Below are 15,689 nucleotides of genomic sequence, written 5' to 3'. Positions count from 1 at the left end.
TAACAGGCTGAAGATTAGAAAATATAACGACTTAAGGAGATTCTGAGTCTACTCTTTCTTTTGAGAGACCTGATCTATATTTATATCATGCACTTTTTTTGATTAACAACTTTGCAAACTGTTTACATTGAAGAATGGGTAAATTACAAACTGCAAAAGAGATATTTTTTGAAAACCCATATGACCTGCTCTTTAAAGCACACCTGCAAAGTGCCTCGAACCTACTTGCTGTTCCGGTTCTCCAGTGTGCAATTTATCTCTGGTGTTGGAATCTCTTTGTCAACTACGTTTTGAGGATACAGATCTAAGGTGGAAATGCTTAATAGCAGCCTCCTTCCTGGCTGTGGCTTCAATGAAAAGGGTTGGTAAGTTTGGTTTTCATCTCATGCAGGAATGACTCGCAGAGGATGCTGGTGTTATCCTTTGGCCCAATCTGTCTTTCCTTCCTTAGGTGCACTAACTTCCCAAAATAGTATCAACAATAAAATGCTGTTAGAACATTCCACTTCTACAGACTCACTAAATACACAATGAGTTATACAAAACATTGCGTACTAACACTGGCTGCGACACCCAAGTTTCCCAATTTGGACTTCAGCATGCGAGTCAGTTACAGAAAGGGCATACCTGCCTCTCCATGGTGAACTGACTCCTCTAATCATACATGGTTTATACATAACTACCCAGAGCTCACTAGCATGAACCACAATAATATCTGAAAAACATGACATGAATAATCTTTTAGACTTTTACAACTCCTGTGCTGCAGCGAGATGGTCCTCTCCCTGTACTTTAGTGAGAAGGTCAATGTTTCTTCATCTCAGGATGGGAGTTTGGCTGTACTTCACCGTTTTTTTCCCTCTAACTTTCCTCGTGACTATGTTGGTATGGGTCCTCTACTCCTATAACACCATATCTGGCATCAGGAGAAATGAAACCACACTGGTTATAGATGCTAAGATCCTGCAGATTCAGATTTCAGAGAAACAACAGTTACATCAGTAGCCAGCTTTTGGACACTGAAACTGTCCTGAGAGCCTGGGGTAAATCTTTTGATCTTACAATGTTATGCAATTTAGTTTACAACAAAATACACATTTTAAATACCACTTTGTACTTTGTGGTAAATTTTGAATATAATTGACGTGTTTGAGCAAATGTAGTATTTTCAGCTCTTATTGACAACCCTAAACGGTTGTATTTTCAGTGTCCAGCACAGCAGGATGTTGAGAAGGCCTTAACCCTTTTCATGACCACCAGTAAGATCCCAGCAACAGTGATCGAGGCCAGGTACTGTCAAACACACACACACACACACACACAGCTATTGAAACTGTATTGTGAGCGTGGTTTTCTTCGTCTTCAGTATTTTTAGGAGGCCGTATTTCCTGTCTCGATTCCTCCCTGCTCTCCTCTCTCCACGTGTGGTGAGTATCATCGTCAGCTTTGAGTCGACTCGGTCCAGATTTAGATGGAGGATGTGTATCTAGCTGTCCATCCATTAGGTCCTTTCCTGACACTACACACATCCCGCTGTGGGCAGCTCAGTTCAGAGTATGGGTTACCATTCTTGGCAAATGTCACAACTTTTTATTTTTCAGTACGATGTCAACTGAGCGATAAATTCAGATTATGCAGTAGGTTATGTAGGGACTGTGTGATCCAGTAGGGCTTCATGGATGCCGGTCCAATAGTGAAATGTTGAACTGGTTTTTAATGGTTATCAGATTTTATTTTTCATTGCAGCTTCCTGTGAAGTCAGACGCCAGAATGATGTTCATTGAGGCCTTGAGAAAGTAGGCTTCACTTTATTACACAATCTATTAATGCACTTTAACAGAACAGTTCACCTCATTTGAACGGTTTTGGAAATGTTTTTGTTTTAAATGAATAGGGCAGATAAGATTCCCGCCGCCCTGTACACGTCATATACAGAATCCTGTCAGAGAGAGACGTACAGACAGAAAGAAGGTACTTCATCACACCACTTCTCTCACTGTGATGATCATTTCAGTTTTAAAGAGTAATTTAAAACTTTAAAGTTACTTAATTGAAATCTTTTTTTTTATTATTAATTTGCTATGTATGTGTATGTGTCAAAATGTGTATATTATCCTGCTGATATTACCATTACAACAAGCAACAGAGTTTTTCCTAGAGAAGTTTATCATAATCTGAGAGTAGCTTTATTATGTGTAATTGTCAAGCAGTGCATTTATTTTAATTGAAATCACAACAGTAGCAGCTGAGGAGTGAAGGTCATGATCAAATCTTCATTCCAGGACATGTAGTTCATGCTTCAACACGTGACATTTTCATTATTTCAGATATTCAAAAGTGTCCATAATCAAAGAATCGCTCGTTTTTACCAGAATGACCTGACTTCACCACTCGTCACAACTGTATAGCATTTATTTTCTCAGTGATGTCAGTGTATCTGATATGCATTATCTTGTGAGACTGGTGTTCATTACAGTGTTTAAAGGAGCTCAGGGTTTATGCATCCACAGCTCACTGGAGATTTAGTCTACTGTTTTTACAGTACACATTCTGCATTTGTGGTGTGCCTGTGATGCCTTGAAATATATTGGTAACCGTACCATTTTTTTTCTGTAGTGACCAATGTGAGTTTAGTTACATTTACATTTAATCATTTAGCAGATGCTTTTATCCAAAGCGACTTACAGATGAGGACAACCGAAGCAGTCAGGTCAACAACAGTATACAAGTGCCATGACAAGTCTCAGTTAGTCTAGCACAGAACACGTATATATTTAGGTGCAGTGGTCATCTTGTAGGCAAGCATCAGTACCTTGAATTTGATGTGAGTGGCTATTGGTAGCCAGTGTAACCTGTTTAATGAGTTTTCATTGAGCAAACAGCTATTAAGAGCTGTTTTTGTGTTAATATGTGTGTGTGTGTGTGTGTTGAGGTGTGTTTGAGTCGAGTGAGGACGATCACCTGCTGGTTCTACAGGAACAGTTCCTTCATCTGAGGAGAATGATGACTGATGGGGCCACTGACGGGGGTAAACACATTTTCTAGCTATCACAATGATGATAATTCAGGATATAGTCAAGTCAAGTCACCTTTATTTATATAGCGCTTTAAACAAAATACATCGCGTCAAAGCAACTGAACAACATTCATTAGGAAAACAGTGTCAATAATGCAAAATGACAGTTGAAGGCAGTTCATCATTGAATTCAGTTATGTCATCTCTGTTCAATTAAATAGTGTCTGTGCATTTATTTGCAATCAAGTCAACGATATCGCTGTAGATGAAGTGTCCCCAACTAAGCAAGCCAGAGGCGACAGCGGCAAGGAACCGAAACTCCATTGGTGACAGAATGGAGAAAAAAACCTTGGGAGAAACCAGGCTCAGTTGGGGGGCCAGTTCTCCTCTGACCAGACGAAACCAGTAGTTCAATTCCAGACTGCAGCAAAGTCAGATTGTGCAGAAGAATCATCTGTTTCCTGTGGTCTTGTCCTGGTGCTCCTCTGAGACAAGGTCTTTACAGGGGATCTGTATCTGGGGCTCTAGTTGTCCTGGTCTCCGCTGTCTTTCAGGGATGTAGAGGTCCTTTCTAGGTGCGGATCCACCATCTGGTCTGGATACGTACTGGATCCGGGTGACTGCAGTGACCCTCTGATCTGGACACAGACTGGATCTGGTGGCCACGGTGACCTCGGAACAAGAGAGAAACAGACAAATATTAGCGTAGATGCCATTCTTCTAATGATGTAGCAAGTACATAGGTTGTTATGGGAAGTGTTTCCGGTTCCGGTTTACCTAATTAATGCAGCCTAAAAATCCGGATTTGGATATTAAAAGCATATTAGTATGTTATGTGTATGCCAGGTTAAAGAGATGGGTCTTTAATCTAGATTTAAACTGCAAGAGTGTGTCTGCCTCCCGAACAATGTTAGGTAGGTTATTCCAGAGTTTAGGCACCAAATAGGAAAAGGATCTGCCGCTCGCAGTTGATTTCGATATTCTAGGTATTATCAAATTGCCTGAGTTTTGAGAACGTAGCGGACATAGAGGATTATAATGTAACAGGAGCTCATTCAAATACTGAGGTGCTAAACCATTCAGGGCTTTATAAGTAATAAGCAATATTTTAAAATCTATACAATGTTTGATAGGGAGCCAGTGCAGTGTTGACAGGACCGGGCTAATATGGTCATACTTCCTGGTTCTAGTAAGAACTCTTGCTGCTGCATTTTGGACTAGCTGTAGTTTGTTTACTAAGCGTGCAGAACAACCACCCAATAAAGCATTACAATAATCTAACCTTGAGTTTATAAATGCATGGATTAACATTTCTGCATTTGACATAGAGAGCATAGGCCGTAATTTAGATATATTTTTGAGATGGAAAAATGCAGTTTTACAAATGCTAGAAACGTGGCTTTCTAAGGAAAGATTGTGATCAAATAGCACACCTAGGTTCCTAACTGATGACGAAGAGTTGACAGAGCAACCATCAAGTCTTAGACAGTGTTCCAGGTTATTACAAGCAGAGTTTTTAGGTCCTATAATTAACACCTCTGTTTTTTCAGAATTTAGCAGTAAGAAATTACTCGTCATCCAGCTTTTTATATCGACTATGCAATCCATTCATTTTTCAAATTGGTGTGTTTCACCGGGCCGCAAAGAAATATAGAGCTGAGTGTCATCAGCATAACAGTGAAAGCTAACACCATGTTTCCTGATGATATCTCCCAAGGGTAACATATAAAGCGTGAAGAGTAGCTGCCCTAGTACTGAGCCTTGAGGTACTCCATACTGCACTTGTGATCGATATGATACATCTTCATTCACTGCTACGAACTGATGGCGGTCATATGAGTACGATTTAAACCATGCTTTAATGCACTTCCACTGATGCCAACAAAGTATTCAAGTCTATGCAAAAGAATGTTGTGGTCAAATTGTGTCAAACGCAGCACTAAGATCCAATAAAACTAATAGAGAGATACACCCACGATCAGATGATAAGAGCAGATCATTTGTAACTCTAAGAAGAGCAGTCTCAGTACTATAATAAGGTCTAAATCCTGACTGGAAATCCTCACATATACCATTTTTCTCTAATAAGGAATATAATTGTGAGGATACCACCTTTTCTAGTATCTTGGGCAGAAAAGGGAGATTCGAGATTGGTCTATAATTAACTATTTCTTTGGGGTCAAGTTGTGGTTTTTTGATGAGAGGCTTAATAAAAGCCAATGTGAAGGTTTTGGGGACATATCCTAATGACAATGAGGAATTAATAATAGTCAGAAGAGGATCTATGACTTCTGGAAGCACCTCTTTTAGGAGCTTAGATGGTATAGGGTCTAACATACATGTTGTTGGTTTAGATGATTTAACAAGTTTATACAATTCTTCCTCTCCTATGGTAGAGAATGAGTGGAACTGTTCCTCAGGGGGTCTATAGTGAACTTTCTGATGTGATACTGTAGCTGACGGCTGAATGGTTGCAATTTTATCTCTAATAGTAGCTCATAAAGTCATTACTGCTGTGATGTTGGGAAATGTCAACACTTGTCGAGGCTTTATTTTTCATTAATTTAGCCACTGTATTGAATAAATGCCTGGGGTTTGTTTTCTTCAAAAAGAGAAGAAAAGTAATCAGATCTAGCAGTTTTTAATGCTTTTCTGTAGGATATGTTACTTTTCCCGCCAAGCAATACGAAATACCTCTAGTTTTGTTTCCTCCAACTGTGCTCCATTTTTCGAGCTGCTCTCTTTAGGGTGCGAGTATGCTCATTATACCATGGTGTCAAACTGTTTTCCTTAACCTTCCTTAAGCGTAAAGGAGCAACTGTATTTAAAGTGCTAGAAAAGAGAGAGTCCATAGTTTCTGTTAAATCATCAAGTTTTTCTGAGGTTTTGGATATGCTAAGGAATTTGGTTACATCAGGAAGATAACTTAAAAAGCAGTCTTTTGTGGTAGAAGTGATGGTTCTTCCATACTTGTAACAAGAAGTAGAATTTACAATTTTGGCTATATGAATTTTGCACAGAACTAAATAATGATCTGAGATATCATCACTTGGCTGAATAATTTCAAGACTATCAACATCAATTCCATGTGACAGTATTAAATCTAGAGTATGATTTCGACAATGAGTAGGTCCTGAAACGTGTTGTCTAACACCAATAGAGTTCAGAATGTCTATAAATGCTGATCCCAATGCATCTTTTTATTATCAACATGAATATTAAAATCACCAACTATTAAAACTTTATCTGCAGCCAGAACTAACTCGGATGTAAAATCACCAAACTCTTTAATAAAGTCTGTATGGTGCCCTGGTGGCCTGTATACAGTAGCCAGTACAAACATAACAGGGGATTTATCATTAACATTTGTTTCTTTGGATAATGTTATATGAAGTACCATTACTTCAAACGAGTTATACTTGTAGCCTGCCCTCTGAGAAATCCTGAAAACGTTGTTATAAATTGAAGCAACACCTCCCCCTTTGCCTTTTAGACGCGGCTCATGTTTATAACTGTTATCTTGGGGGGTGGACTCATTTAAAATAATGTAATCATCAGGTTTTAGCCAGGTTTCTGTCAAACAGAGTACATCTATATTATGATCAGTGATTGTTTTCGTAGAAAGGGATCTGATATTCAATAAGCCAAGCTTTATCATTTGTTTATCCATATTGCATCTGTTTTTTATTTGTTGAACATCAATTAAATTGTTAATCTTAACTTGGTTTGGATGTTTTTTGTATTTTCTAGTTCGGGGAACAGACACAGTCTCTATAGTGTGATATCTAGGTGAAAGAGTCTCTATGTGGTGAGAATTAACTGACCTCTGTGACGGGAGGCAGCTATCAGACGGTTGGTTTAGCCAGTCTGTCTGCTTCCTGACCTGGGCCCCAGTTAGTCAAGTATAAACACTAAGACTATTTGCCATATTTCTAGAGAGAAGAGTGGCGCCACCCCAGGAGGGATGAAGACCATCTCTTTTAAACAGGTCAGGTCTGCCCCAAAAGCTATGCTGCCTCAGCGTCACCCAGTTGCCCTGCTGCTGGGGCTCTGTTTCCGGAACCGAACAATGTACAGGAATCCCTGAGCTAGACGCATCCAAAGCCGTATCTAGAGCCCTAACATCTTACTGTCCTCAATTAAAGTTTGGATGCGTGTCTCTAATTCTGAAATCTTCTCTGTCAGCCTAACTATTTCCCTGCATTTATCACATGTGAATCCCTCATCAGCGACAGAGATAGATAAACTGTACATGTGGCAAGAGGTGCAAGTAACAATGATAGGAGAAGCCATTACTCACCGTGCTTGATGAAATATTCTTACTGCGGTTGTTTGATGAACTTGTGAAAAACTGGAGCGAGAGAGAGGAGAGGAGAAAAGAAAACAGCGATAGGTTCGAATGAAAACGCTAATGACAAGCTAACGAGTGCTAACCGAATGCACGTGTACTGCACTCACGGATATAAAATAAAAGTGAACGATCAAAATTAATCTAATAAGACATTTTTGGCTGCTTTAAGAGCTGCTGCTGCTGAACATGGCGTGGATCTGACACGCATCATAGTTTCCCATAACTCTTCACCTTTTCTGACCCACTTCAGCTCTTAAAGTCTCTAATGGGCAGAGGAACACCAGGACTGAACTGAAAACCACTGCATTTCAGACACTTCTTCTTAGATGGGACTCAGATATAACAAAAACTTACATGTACAATTTTATAGGAATAGTTCACCCACAAATGAAAATTGTCATTACTCACCCTTATGTTGTTTCAAACCCGTAAGACCCTCGTTTATCTTCAGAACTCAAATTAAGATATTTTTGATGAAATCCAAGAGCTTTCTGACCCTAAAAGAATTGTTAAAATCTGATCGTTAAAATCGTCCATGTGACATCAATGGTTCAACTGTAATGTTATTTAATTTAGCGTTTGATAACTTTGGTATTTCCTGATTGCTGAAGTTTTAAATATGGAGCAATTAATTGTGATTTTAATTAGTTGTTTTATTATTATTATTATTATTATTAATTGACGGCACTAATAAAGTGACCAAAACATTATTTACCTTAAGGATTTTTATTTTATATATTCTTCTATTGAGGAAAGTTTTTTTAGCTCGTTGTACCCAAAACCGATCTCTAAAGCCTGCTGTCTGTTTTGTCATGCCAGATGTTTGTGCTCAGCTGTCCAGGATCTCTCTGACCTTGAAGAATGAGCGTGCTGATGAAGAGACAGGAAGTGATGTCATCACACTGAACCGGGAGTCACCTGATTCAGCACACGCTGCTGTATGAGCTCAGATTTCTACTGCTCCTTCAGAAAGCAGCTGTTATTTCTGCTCAAGTTCATCATCAGCTCCTTGGGTTTTTCAGGTGGTCTGTTGTTAGATCTGCTGTTTAGTTTCAGCTTGTGAAGCACATAGTCCATCTCCTCACACTGGCTGACACAAGGTTATGACACAAGCCACATTAACAAGAAACTCAACACTTTACAACTTGATGGTCAGCAAAGGTGGCGAGAGAAATGGCAGTGAACGAGTCAGTAAATGCAGCCGTTTGCTGTGTAATGAGGCTAAAGCGGTCTCTTTATCTTGTAACACAGCTTTAGTACCCTTATCTTTGCTCTTTGACCTGTAAATGAAGCGATTGTCTGGCACAAATTCAGTGCAACTTCTAGCCAGTAAACATTCTTCCTGTCCAACAGGTCAATGACCCAAACACAAGAACTGCGATCGGTCAGGATAAACCCATTCAAAATCAGATGGAAGTACTTCATCTGCTAACATTCAGAGCTAGAACAGAAATAAGAGGCTGGCACTGAATGTTTTCTGTTTTATTTTTATGTTAAAGATGATTGATAGTGTACATCTTTCAGGTCACCAATCTGATCTTACACAGCTTCTGTCTGTGTTTACTGGACGCGTCCAAAGTAAAGCCTCCCAACAGGTTTGACAGTCACCTTAGTTCTGTAGACATTGTGTGTTCAGACTAAGCCTTCATCATCAAGGCTGACTACTAATGAATATAATATGTAATCATAATTTGTAAATCCATTATCATGATGTATGTGAACATTCTAGTTGTTACCCCGTGGGTCAGGACTCGAGCATTAAGATGAGTTGGTGTTGTTGACTGCTTGTCCTCAGGCAAGGCTCATGGCCCAGTGTGTTTGTGAAGGTCCTGCTGGCTCACAGGTGGCTGGTCTCAGCTGTGATACACAGACTGTGGGATCTGCTTCAGCACCAGGTATCTGCTGTGTCTCTAGTTTCTTCTGTCTGTGTGTCTGTCTGCTGGTGTGTAATGCGGTGTGTTTGCAGGGCAGTGCTCTGAGTGCGGCTCATGTGTTGGGTCTGGCGGCGCTGCAGGTGGAGCTGCATCACTGCAGACACATGTGTCCTCCGCTGCAGCTGATGGGCTCTTCTGCAGACGCTCTCTCTGTGTCCCAGTGTCTCTCTGATGCTCTGATCTGCTCCACACGCTCACACATGGCCCTCTGCCTCAGGTTCGGCTCCACACCTCCAGCATGTGAACGCTGCGTGGGTCTGTAGCGTTTGATAACGGTTGTGTTTCTGTTCAGGTTCTGTGTGGCCGTTCTCTCTTATGGGCTGTGCAGAGCCAATGCTCAGTCAGAAGAACTACACCACTTTATCCCAGAAACACTTTATAAAAAGGTACAAAAGCGATTGATTGTAGTCGCTCATCTGATCCTCAGGGTGCGGGTGTTCATGTGTGTGTGTGTGTGTGTGTGTGTGTTCAGGCTCAGTATGTGATGGCCAGACTCGTCCCAGAGACTCGAGCGCACCTGAGTGAGGAGTACGAGTCTGATCTGCACACCGATGCGTCTGATCTCAGCGGGACAGTCCAGGAGTCTGCTGTGGCTCTGTGGAGAAACACACAGATCAGATCGCTGAAGAAACAGCCGCAGTATCAGGTACTTTCAGAGCCTCTCGTGTGCTTCAGCTGACAGACATGTGGTGTGGTGTTGAGCTGTTCTCACTCTTTCCTCAGCTCTCCTTCTCTGAGTGGCTCTCATCTGAGCTCGGTGTTCAGCGGAGCCGAGACGCACTGACAGACCTGGAGAGGTAAAGCACAGACCTTAAATCTCAGCAAACCCCGTCTAGTGCTTCTCGGTGCATGAGGTCATCATGATGAAGTCGGGTCTAGGTGTGCAGCATGTGCTTTGGCAAATGTTGCGCATGAATTAATGTTTGCACCGCATCGTGGTCTTTTCTTCTGGGTTTTCACTGATTTTCACATGAGCTGCAGTGAAAAGATGTAAATGATTACTATTACATGGACGTCTGTGTTCGTGTATTCTTTGCCCAAATGTTTAATAGATTTTTGTTTACAAATTTGTTCTTTGAACTCAAAAACGTGGTTTAGAGAAATCAGTTTGTTGTGAAGATGGTCTGAAGATTGAAGATTTTCTGTTCGATGGAGTTGATGAACTCGCGCTCCAGACACGCTTGTGTTTGCCTCAGGCAGGAGTACGAGCAGTGGGCATGTGAACAGTATTATCTGCACATGTCTGAACATGATGGAGGCTGTGACGGAGACGTCACCCGAATCTGCGCTCGCATCATCACTGCTGTTCTCGACCGACACACAGCGTGAGTTCCTCTCATCCGTCTCGGAACCATCACGCTCATGCAGCGTTTAACACGTGTGTGTGTGTGTGTGTGTGTGTGTGTGTGTGTGTGTGTGTGTGTGTGTGTGTGTGTGTGTAGGTCACGGACAGCAGGAAGTGCCCATGAACTCACAGATGGCTGTCTGCCTGACCTTCTGTCACTCTTACAGGTGCTCATTCTCTAGATTCTCCTTGCAAACCAGACATGTGCTCTATTTTTATTATACTAAAGCATAAAAATACCATAATATGTTTCTGGATAGGAGACGTAAGTTCACATACTTGTTTCTCTGAAACACAACACTATAGTTATTCTATTTGGAACTGTGTGTTCCTTGTCGGAATGTCTGATTTTGTTTTGGTGTGTGTAAAAGCCTCGCATCCATCTAAAAACTGTTCACTGCAGTAACCATTTCACCCACTAGCTGTCAGTACATACTGCACCTCTGTGTGAAGAGCTGTAGCCCTCACCGCAGAGCACCAGATCCAGGGGCCTGGCTGGATCCACATCTGGGGGTGGAGATGGGTGGGTTTAGGAGTCTGAGGGTGGAGATGGGTGGGTTTAGGGGTGGGGCTCTGGGAGATGGGTGGGTTTAGGAGTCTGGGGGTGGAGATGGGTGGGTTTAGGAGTCTGGGGGTGGAGATGGGTGGGTTTAGGGGTGGGGCTCTGGGAGATGGGTGGGTTTAGGGGTGGGGGTGGAGATGGGTGGGTTTAGGAGTCTGAGGGTGGAGATGGGTGGGTTTAGGAGTCTGAGGGTGGAGATGGGTGGGTTTAGGGGTGGGGCTCTGGGAGATGGGTGGGTTTAGGAGTCTGGGGGTGGAGATGGGTGGGTTTAGGAGTCTGAGGGTGGAGATGGGTGGGTTTAGGAGTCTGGGGGTGGAGATGGGTGGGTTTAGGGGTGGGGCTCTGGGAGATGGGTGGGTTTAGGAGTCTGGGGGTGGAGATGGGTGGGTTTAGGAGTCTGAGGGTGGAGATGGGTGGGTTTAGGAGTCTGGGGGTGGAGATGGGTGGGTTTAGGGGTGGGGCTCTGGGAGATGGGTGGGTTTAGGAGTCTGGGGGTGGAGATGGGTGGGTTTAGGAGTCTGAGGGTGGAGATGGGTGGGTTTAGGAGTCTGAGGGTGGAGATGGGTGGGTTTAGGAGTCTGGGGGTGGAGATGGGTGGGTTTAGGAGTCTGGGGGTGGAGATGGGTGGGTTTAGGAGTCTGAGGGTGGAGATGGGTGGGTTTAGGAGTCTGAGGGTGGAGATGGGTGGGTTTAGGAGTCTGAGGGTGGAGATGGGTGGGTTTAGGAGTCTGGGGGTGGAGATGGGTGGGTTTAGGAGTCTGGGGGTGGAGATGGGTGGGTTTAGGAGTCTGAGGGTGGAGATGGGTGGGTTTAGGAGTCTGAGGGTGGAGATGGGTGGGTTTAGGAGTCTGGGGGTGGAGATGGGTGGGTTTAGGAGTCTGGGGGTGGAGATGGGTGGGTTTAGGAGTCTGGGGGTGGAGATGGGTGGGTTTAGGAGTCTGGGGGTGGAGATGGGTGGGTTTAGGAGTCTGGGGGTGGAGATGGGTGGGTTTAGGAGTCTGGGGGTGGAGATGGGTGGGTTTAGGAGTCTGGGGGTGGAGATGGGTGGGTTTAGGAGTCTGGGGGTGGAGATGGGTGGGTTTAGGAGTCTGGGGGTGGAGATGGGTGGGTTTAGGAGTCTGGGGGTGGAGATGGGTGGGTTTAGGAGTCTGGGGGTGGAGATGGGTGGGTTTAGGAGTCTGGGGGTGGAGATGGGTGGGTTTAGGGGTGGGGCTCTGGGAGATGGGTGGGTTTAGGAGTCTGGGGGTGGAGATGGGTGGGTTTAGGAGTCTGGGGGTGGAGATGGGTGGGTTTAGGGGTGGGGCTCAGGGAGATGGGTGGGTTTAGGAGTCTGGGGGTGGAGATGGGTGGGTTTAGGGGTGGGGCTCAGGGAGATGGGTGGGTTTAGGAGTCTGGGGGTGGAAGGAGTTGGGTCAGGATCCAGCCACACCCCCTGGATCTGGTGCTCTGCAGTGAGGACCATCTCCTTATCAGAGCAGATATGTATGATGTGTGTCTCTCATGACATCAGTTGTATTTTATTAGACTCTAATCGTCCCTGTAATCCATGGTCACAGCTGTTACCAAAAACAGCAGAAAAAAAACCCATTTTGTGCTATGGTCTGCCATTTAAAAAATGAACTTAGATTCTCAGGGGTAAAAATATTAGGTAAAAAAAATGATGGGAATCCCTGCATTACATGAACATTAATAAACATAAAAAAAAATATCTTGTATATACAATAACTTGTGTATAATTTACTGCCATTCTGTGAATATATATATAATCATGTAATCCATAAAAAAGCAACTGTAATTCTATTGAGCATTTTAAAATATTCTAAAAATCTACGTCCATCTGAATCCATATTAAATGTAATTAGTGACTGCAGTGTGACGTCACATGACTGTTTCTCGCGCCGACATGTGTGCGAGTGTTTTCTTGTGTTTCTCCGTCATGTTTACTGACTCTGGTCTCTCTGCAGACACTGTTGTATGAAGTGGCGGTTACTGGGCAAAACACATCAGATGAGACGGGTCACTTCCTCTGGGACGTGTTTGACAGCAGGTGCTCAGTGACCCCTGACCCCGACAGCATTGGACAGGAGCTGAGCGATCAGCAGACGCTTCAGGACGTCAGCCGGTACGAGCAGGTCATCCGTGTCCAGCGCTCAGGTCAGCTGATGTGATGACGGTTGTTTGTGTCCATCAGGGTTCTCGTGCTGGTTCCTCCGGTGATGCTGCTGACCGTCAGAACCGACCGAACAGGAAGGAGAACTCTGGACTGCCATCGAATGATCAACCACATCAACCACGTTCAGGTCCCCATCATCAGCTCAGCGTTACACATGTGATGGGTCATGTGACTGTGAGTAATGTGTGTTTTGTGTCTCAGAGGAGGGCGTGTGGTCCTGCTGCTCTTCTGTCTTTCCAACTCACGGCTCACTTCCTCAAAGTACGTGACGTATTTAAGGTCAAAGACAATGCTCAGATAATGGTTGCAGTACAAATCTTCCAGCCCTTGTGAGTGTGTGTGTGTGTGTGTGTGTTTCAGGCGGTGGTGAGTGGCAGTGTGAGCTGTGATTGTCCGGCTGACGCAGTGAACCTGTGTCTGTCTCTGTTCCTCACCGAGTGTCCGCTGCTGCTGCTGTCTGCCGCGGTAAAACATCTGTCCTCTGCACCGCTGCTGTGTGTCAGAGCTGAGGACCTGTGAGCGTGACTCTGTGTGTGTGTGTGTGTGTCACGCAGCGCTGGTGGACGCGTCTGTCGGCCGCCGTCAGCTCACAGTGGAGGCGTTTGACGGGACGGGACGCTCTGCCAGAACAGCTGCAGATGCTGGAGGACAGCCACAGCTGGAGCAGACGGTGAAGCACACATCAGCTGCTCCTGTGTCACATCACAGCGCTCCGGCTGGGTCTAGATCATGTGTGTGTGTGTGTGTGTGTGTGTGCAGGGCGTGTGTGTCACCTGTGCCGTCGGCTCCGTCCTGGCTGCTGGCTGCATGTCTGCACGCGTCTCTGAGGAGGTCAGACTGTGAGACGGAGGACGTCAGAAGCCTCGTCACACAGCTGCTCCACACACACAGACCGGTCAGTGAATGAGTTCGCTGGACCTTACTGTTGACTGTTCAACATTTCTTTCATAAAACATAGCTGCACTCATAGTCATCATTAAAAACTGAAGCTACTTTCTCACAATCAGTTCAGTATTGGTAGACCAGGCCTAAAACCACACGTTTAGTGGTCCAGTCAGCAGACGGAGCTGGATCAGTCGTGTACAGGGCAGTGTGTGTCTGTGGTCTAACGCTGTTGGTCTTCTGTAGGTCCTGCTCTTCTTGTTTGTCTCCAGTGTAACGGAGCTGATCTCTGCTCACCTGAATCAGCAGGTATCCCTCAGCACACACACACACACACACACACAGAGAGATCAGGAGCGTGTCTGATGATGATGACGTGTGTGTTCAGGCCGCGCCGTGTTTGGAGCGCGTCAGAGACGTGTGCGTGTGTCTCCTCTCTCATCTGCTGGATGATTCTGATTGGCTGCTGCTGTTTGATCAGTCTGGATCAGGTGTGAACGCGTGACGCTGTTCTCATGTGTTCGTATGATACTGCAGACGTGACGTCACAGGCGTGATGTTTCTTCTCTTCTAGATCACAGACTGTCCCACTTCCTGTCTCGTGTGATGTCACAGCAGACACTCAGACTGATGCCGTTTGCCTTTTACAGGTGAGAGGAAACGCTTAAATCGTAGTCCAGACATTCCTGTGTTCTTGCGCTAATGGTGGGTTTGCTGTGCTCACTTCCCAGCATCCTCAGGGGTGTGGAGTCCGAGGTTCTGCCGGGGACGAGCCGATCTCCTGGCTTCCTCTACAGCGCGGCCGTGTCCTACAGGGAGCTCAGCAGACTCTTCCTGGACGCTCGGCCCTCGGACGGCCCGCAGCAGCAGGTCAGATCAGTGTGTCACGTTCTCTTCTGCTCACGTTCACTCGTCTGCACGGCTCACGTCTGTCACCTGTGCTCAGGTCCTGCTGGAGGCCCGGCGCATTCTGATGAGCAGCATCTCGCTGAGCTCACCGGGCTGCCTGACGCTCGGCCAGAGGCGGCAGGTACACACGCGCACACACCCACGCGCACACACGCACGCGCACGCACACACACACCCGCGCACACACACGCACGCGCACACACACGCACACACACACCCGCGCACACACACGCACGCGCACACACACGCGCGCACACACACACACACACACACACGCGCACACACACAGTACAGAGTGTTAAAGTCATGTGAGCGTTTGAGCGATTCCTCAAATCATGTGACTAAATGATCAGCAGTTTCACCTGAGAAGAGAGACCAGAAGATCATATGCAGGAATTTCTAATAATGTCACTAAAGAGAATGTCTTTTCCTTTTGGGGAAAAGGTTTCTGACATGTCTGATTATAAAATCCATTTATTGATGTCCAAAAGTGCCTTGCACATAAACATTTCAGTGT

At 44.8% G+C, this 15,689-nt stretch overlaps 1 protein-coding gene across 1 annotated transcript in view; it reads left to right on the top strand.

Annotated features, from left to right (window-relative positions):
* The window catches only part of LOC132133379 (Fanconi anemia group A protein), a 34,656-nt gene that overhangs the window by 18,639 nt on the left and 328 nt on the right, over positions 1 to 15,689 (top strand). Inside the window, exons 17-41 of the mRNA XM_059546167.1 lie at positions 1,208 to 1,290; positions 1,367 to 1,427; positions 1,747 to 1,796; positions 1,895 to 1,971; positions 2,933 to 3,028; positions 8,187 to 8,305; positions 8,892 to 8,962; positions 9,163 to 9,262; positions 9,334 to 9,518; positions 9,594 to 9,687; positions 9,774 to 9,947; positions 10,025 to 10,098; positions 10,498 to 10,626; positions 10,744 to 10,813; positions 13,173 to 13,330; positions 13,400 to 13,508; positions 13,583 to 13,642; positions 13,742 to 13,846; positions 13,936 to 14,051; positions 14,141 to 14,276; positions 14,510 to 14,572; positions 14,652 to 14,754; positions 14,838 to 14,913; positions 14,995 to 15,133; positions 15,210 to 15,293. Of these exons, the coding sequence (XP_059402150.1) occupies positions 1,208 to 1,290; positions 1,367 to 1,427; positions 1,747 to 1,796; positions 1,895 to 1,971; positions 2,933 to 3,028; positions 8,187 to 8,305; positions 8,892 to 8,962; positions 9,163 to 9,262; positions 9,334 to 9,518; positions 9,594 to 9,687; positions 9,774 to 9,947; positions 10,025 to 10,098; positions 10,498 to 10,626; positions 10,744 to 10,813; positions 13,173 to 13,330; positions 13,400 to 13,508; positions 13,583 to 13,642; positions 13,742 to 13,846; positions 13,936 to 14,051; positions 14,141 to 14,276; positions 14,510 to 14,572; positions 14,652 to 14,754; positions 14,838 to 14,913; positions 14,995 to 15,133; positions 15,210 to 15,293 (2,532 nt within the window). The remainder of the gene's footprint in view (positions 1 to 1,207; positions 1,291 to 1,366; positions 1,428 to 1,746; positions 1,797 to 1,894; positions 1,972 to 2,932; positions 3,029 to 8,186; positions 8,306 to 8,891; positions 8,963 to 9,162; positions 9,263 to 9,333; positions 9,519 to 9,593; positions 9,688 to 9,773; positions 9,948 to 10,024; positions 10,099 to 10,497; positions 10,627 to 10,743; positions 10,814 to 13,172; positions 13,331 to 13,399; positions 13,509 to 13,582; positions 13,643 to 13,741; positions 13,847 to 13,935; positions 14,052 to 14,140; positions 14,277 to 14,509; positions 14,573 to 14,651; positions 14,755 to 14,837; positions 14,914 to 14,994; positions 15,134 to 15,209; positions 15,294 to 15,689) is intronic.

Source organism: Carassius carassius, chromosome 50 (assembly GCF_963082965.1).
Source record: "Carassius carassius chromosome 50, fCarCar2.1, whole genome shotgun sequence".
In the NCBI taxonomy this organism is placed as follows: domain Eukaryota; kingdom Metazoa; phylum Chordata; class Actinopteri; order Cypriniformes; family Cyprinidae; genus Carassius; species Carassius carassius.
This window is presented reverse-complemented; position numbering and strand designations above follow the sequence as displayed.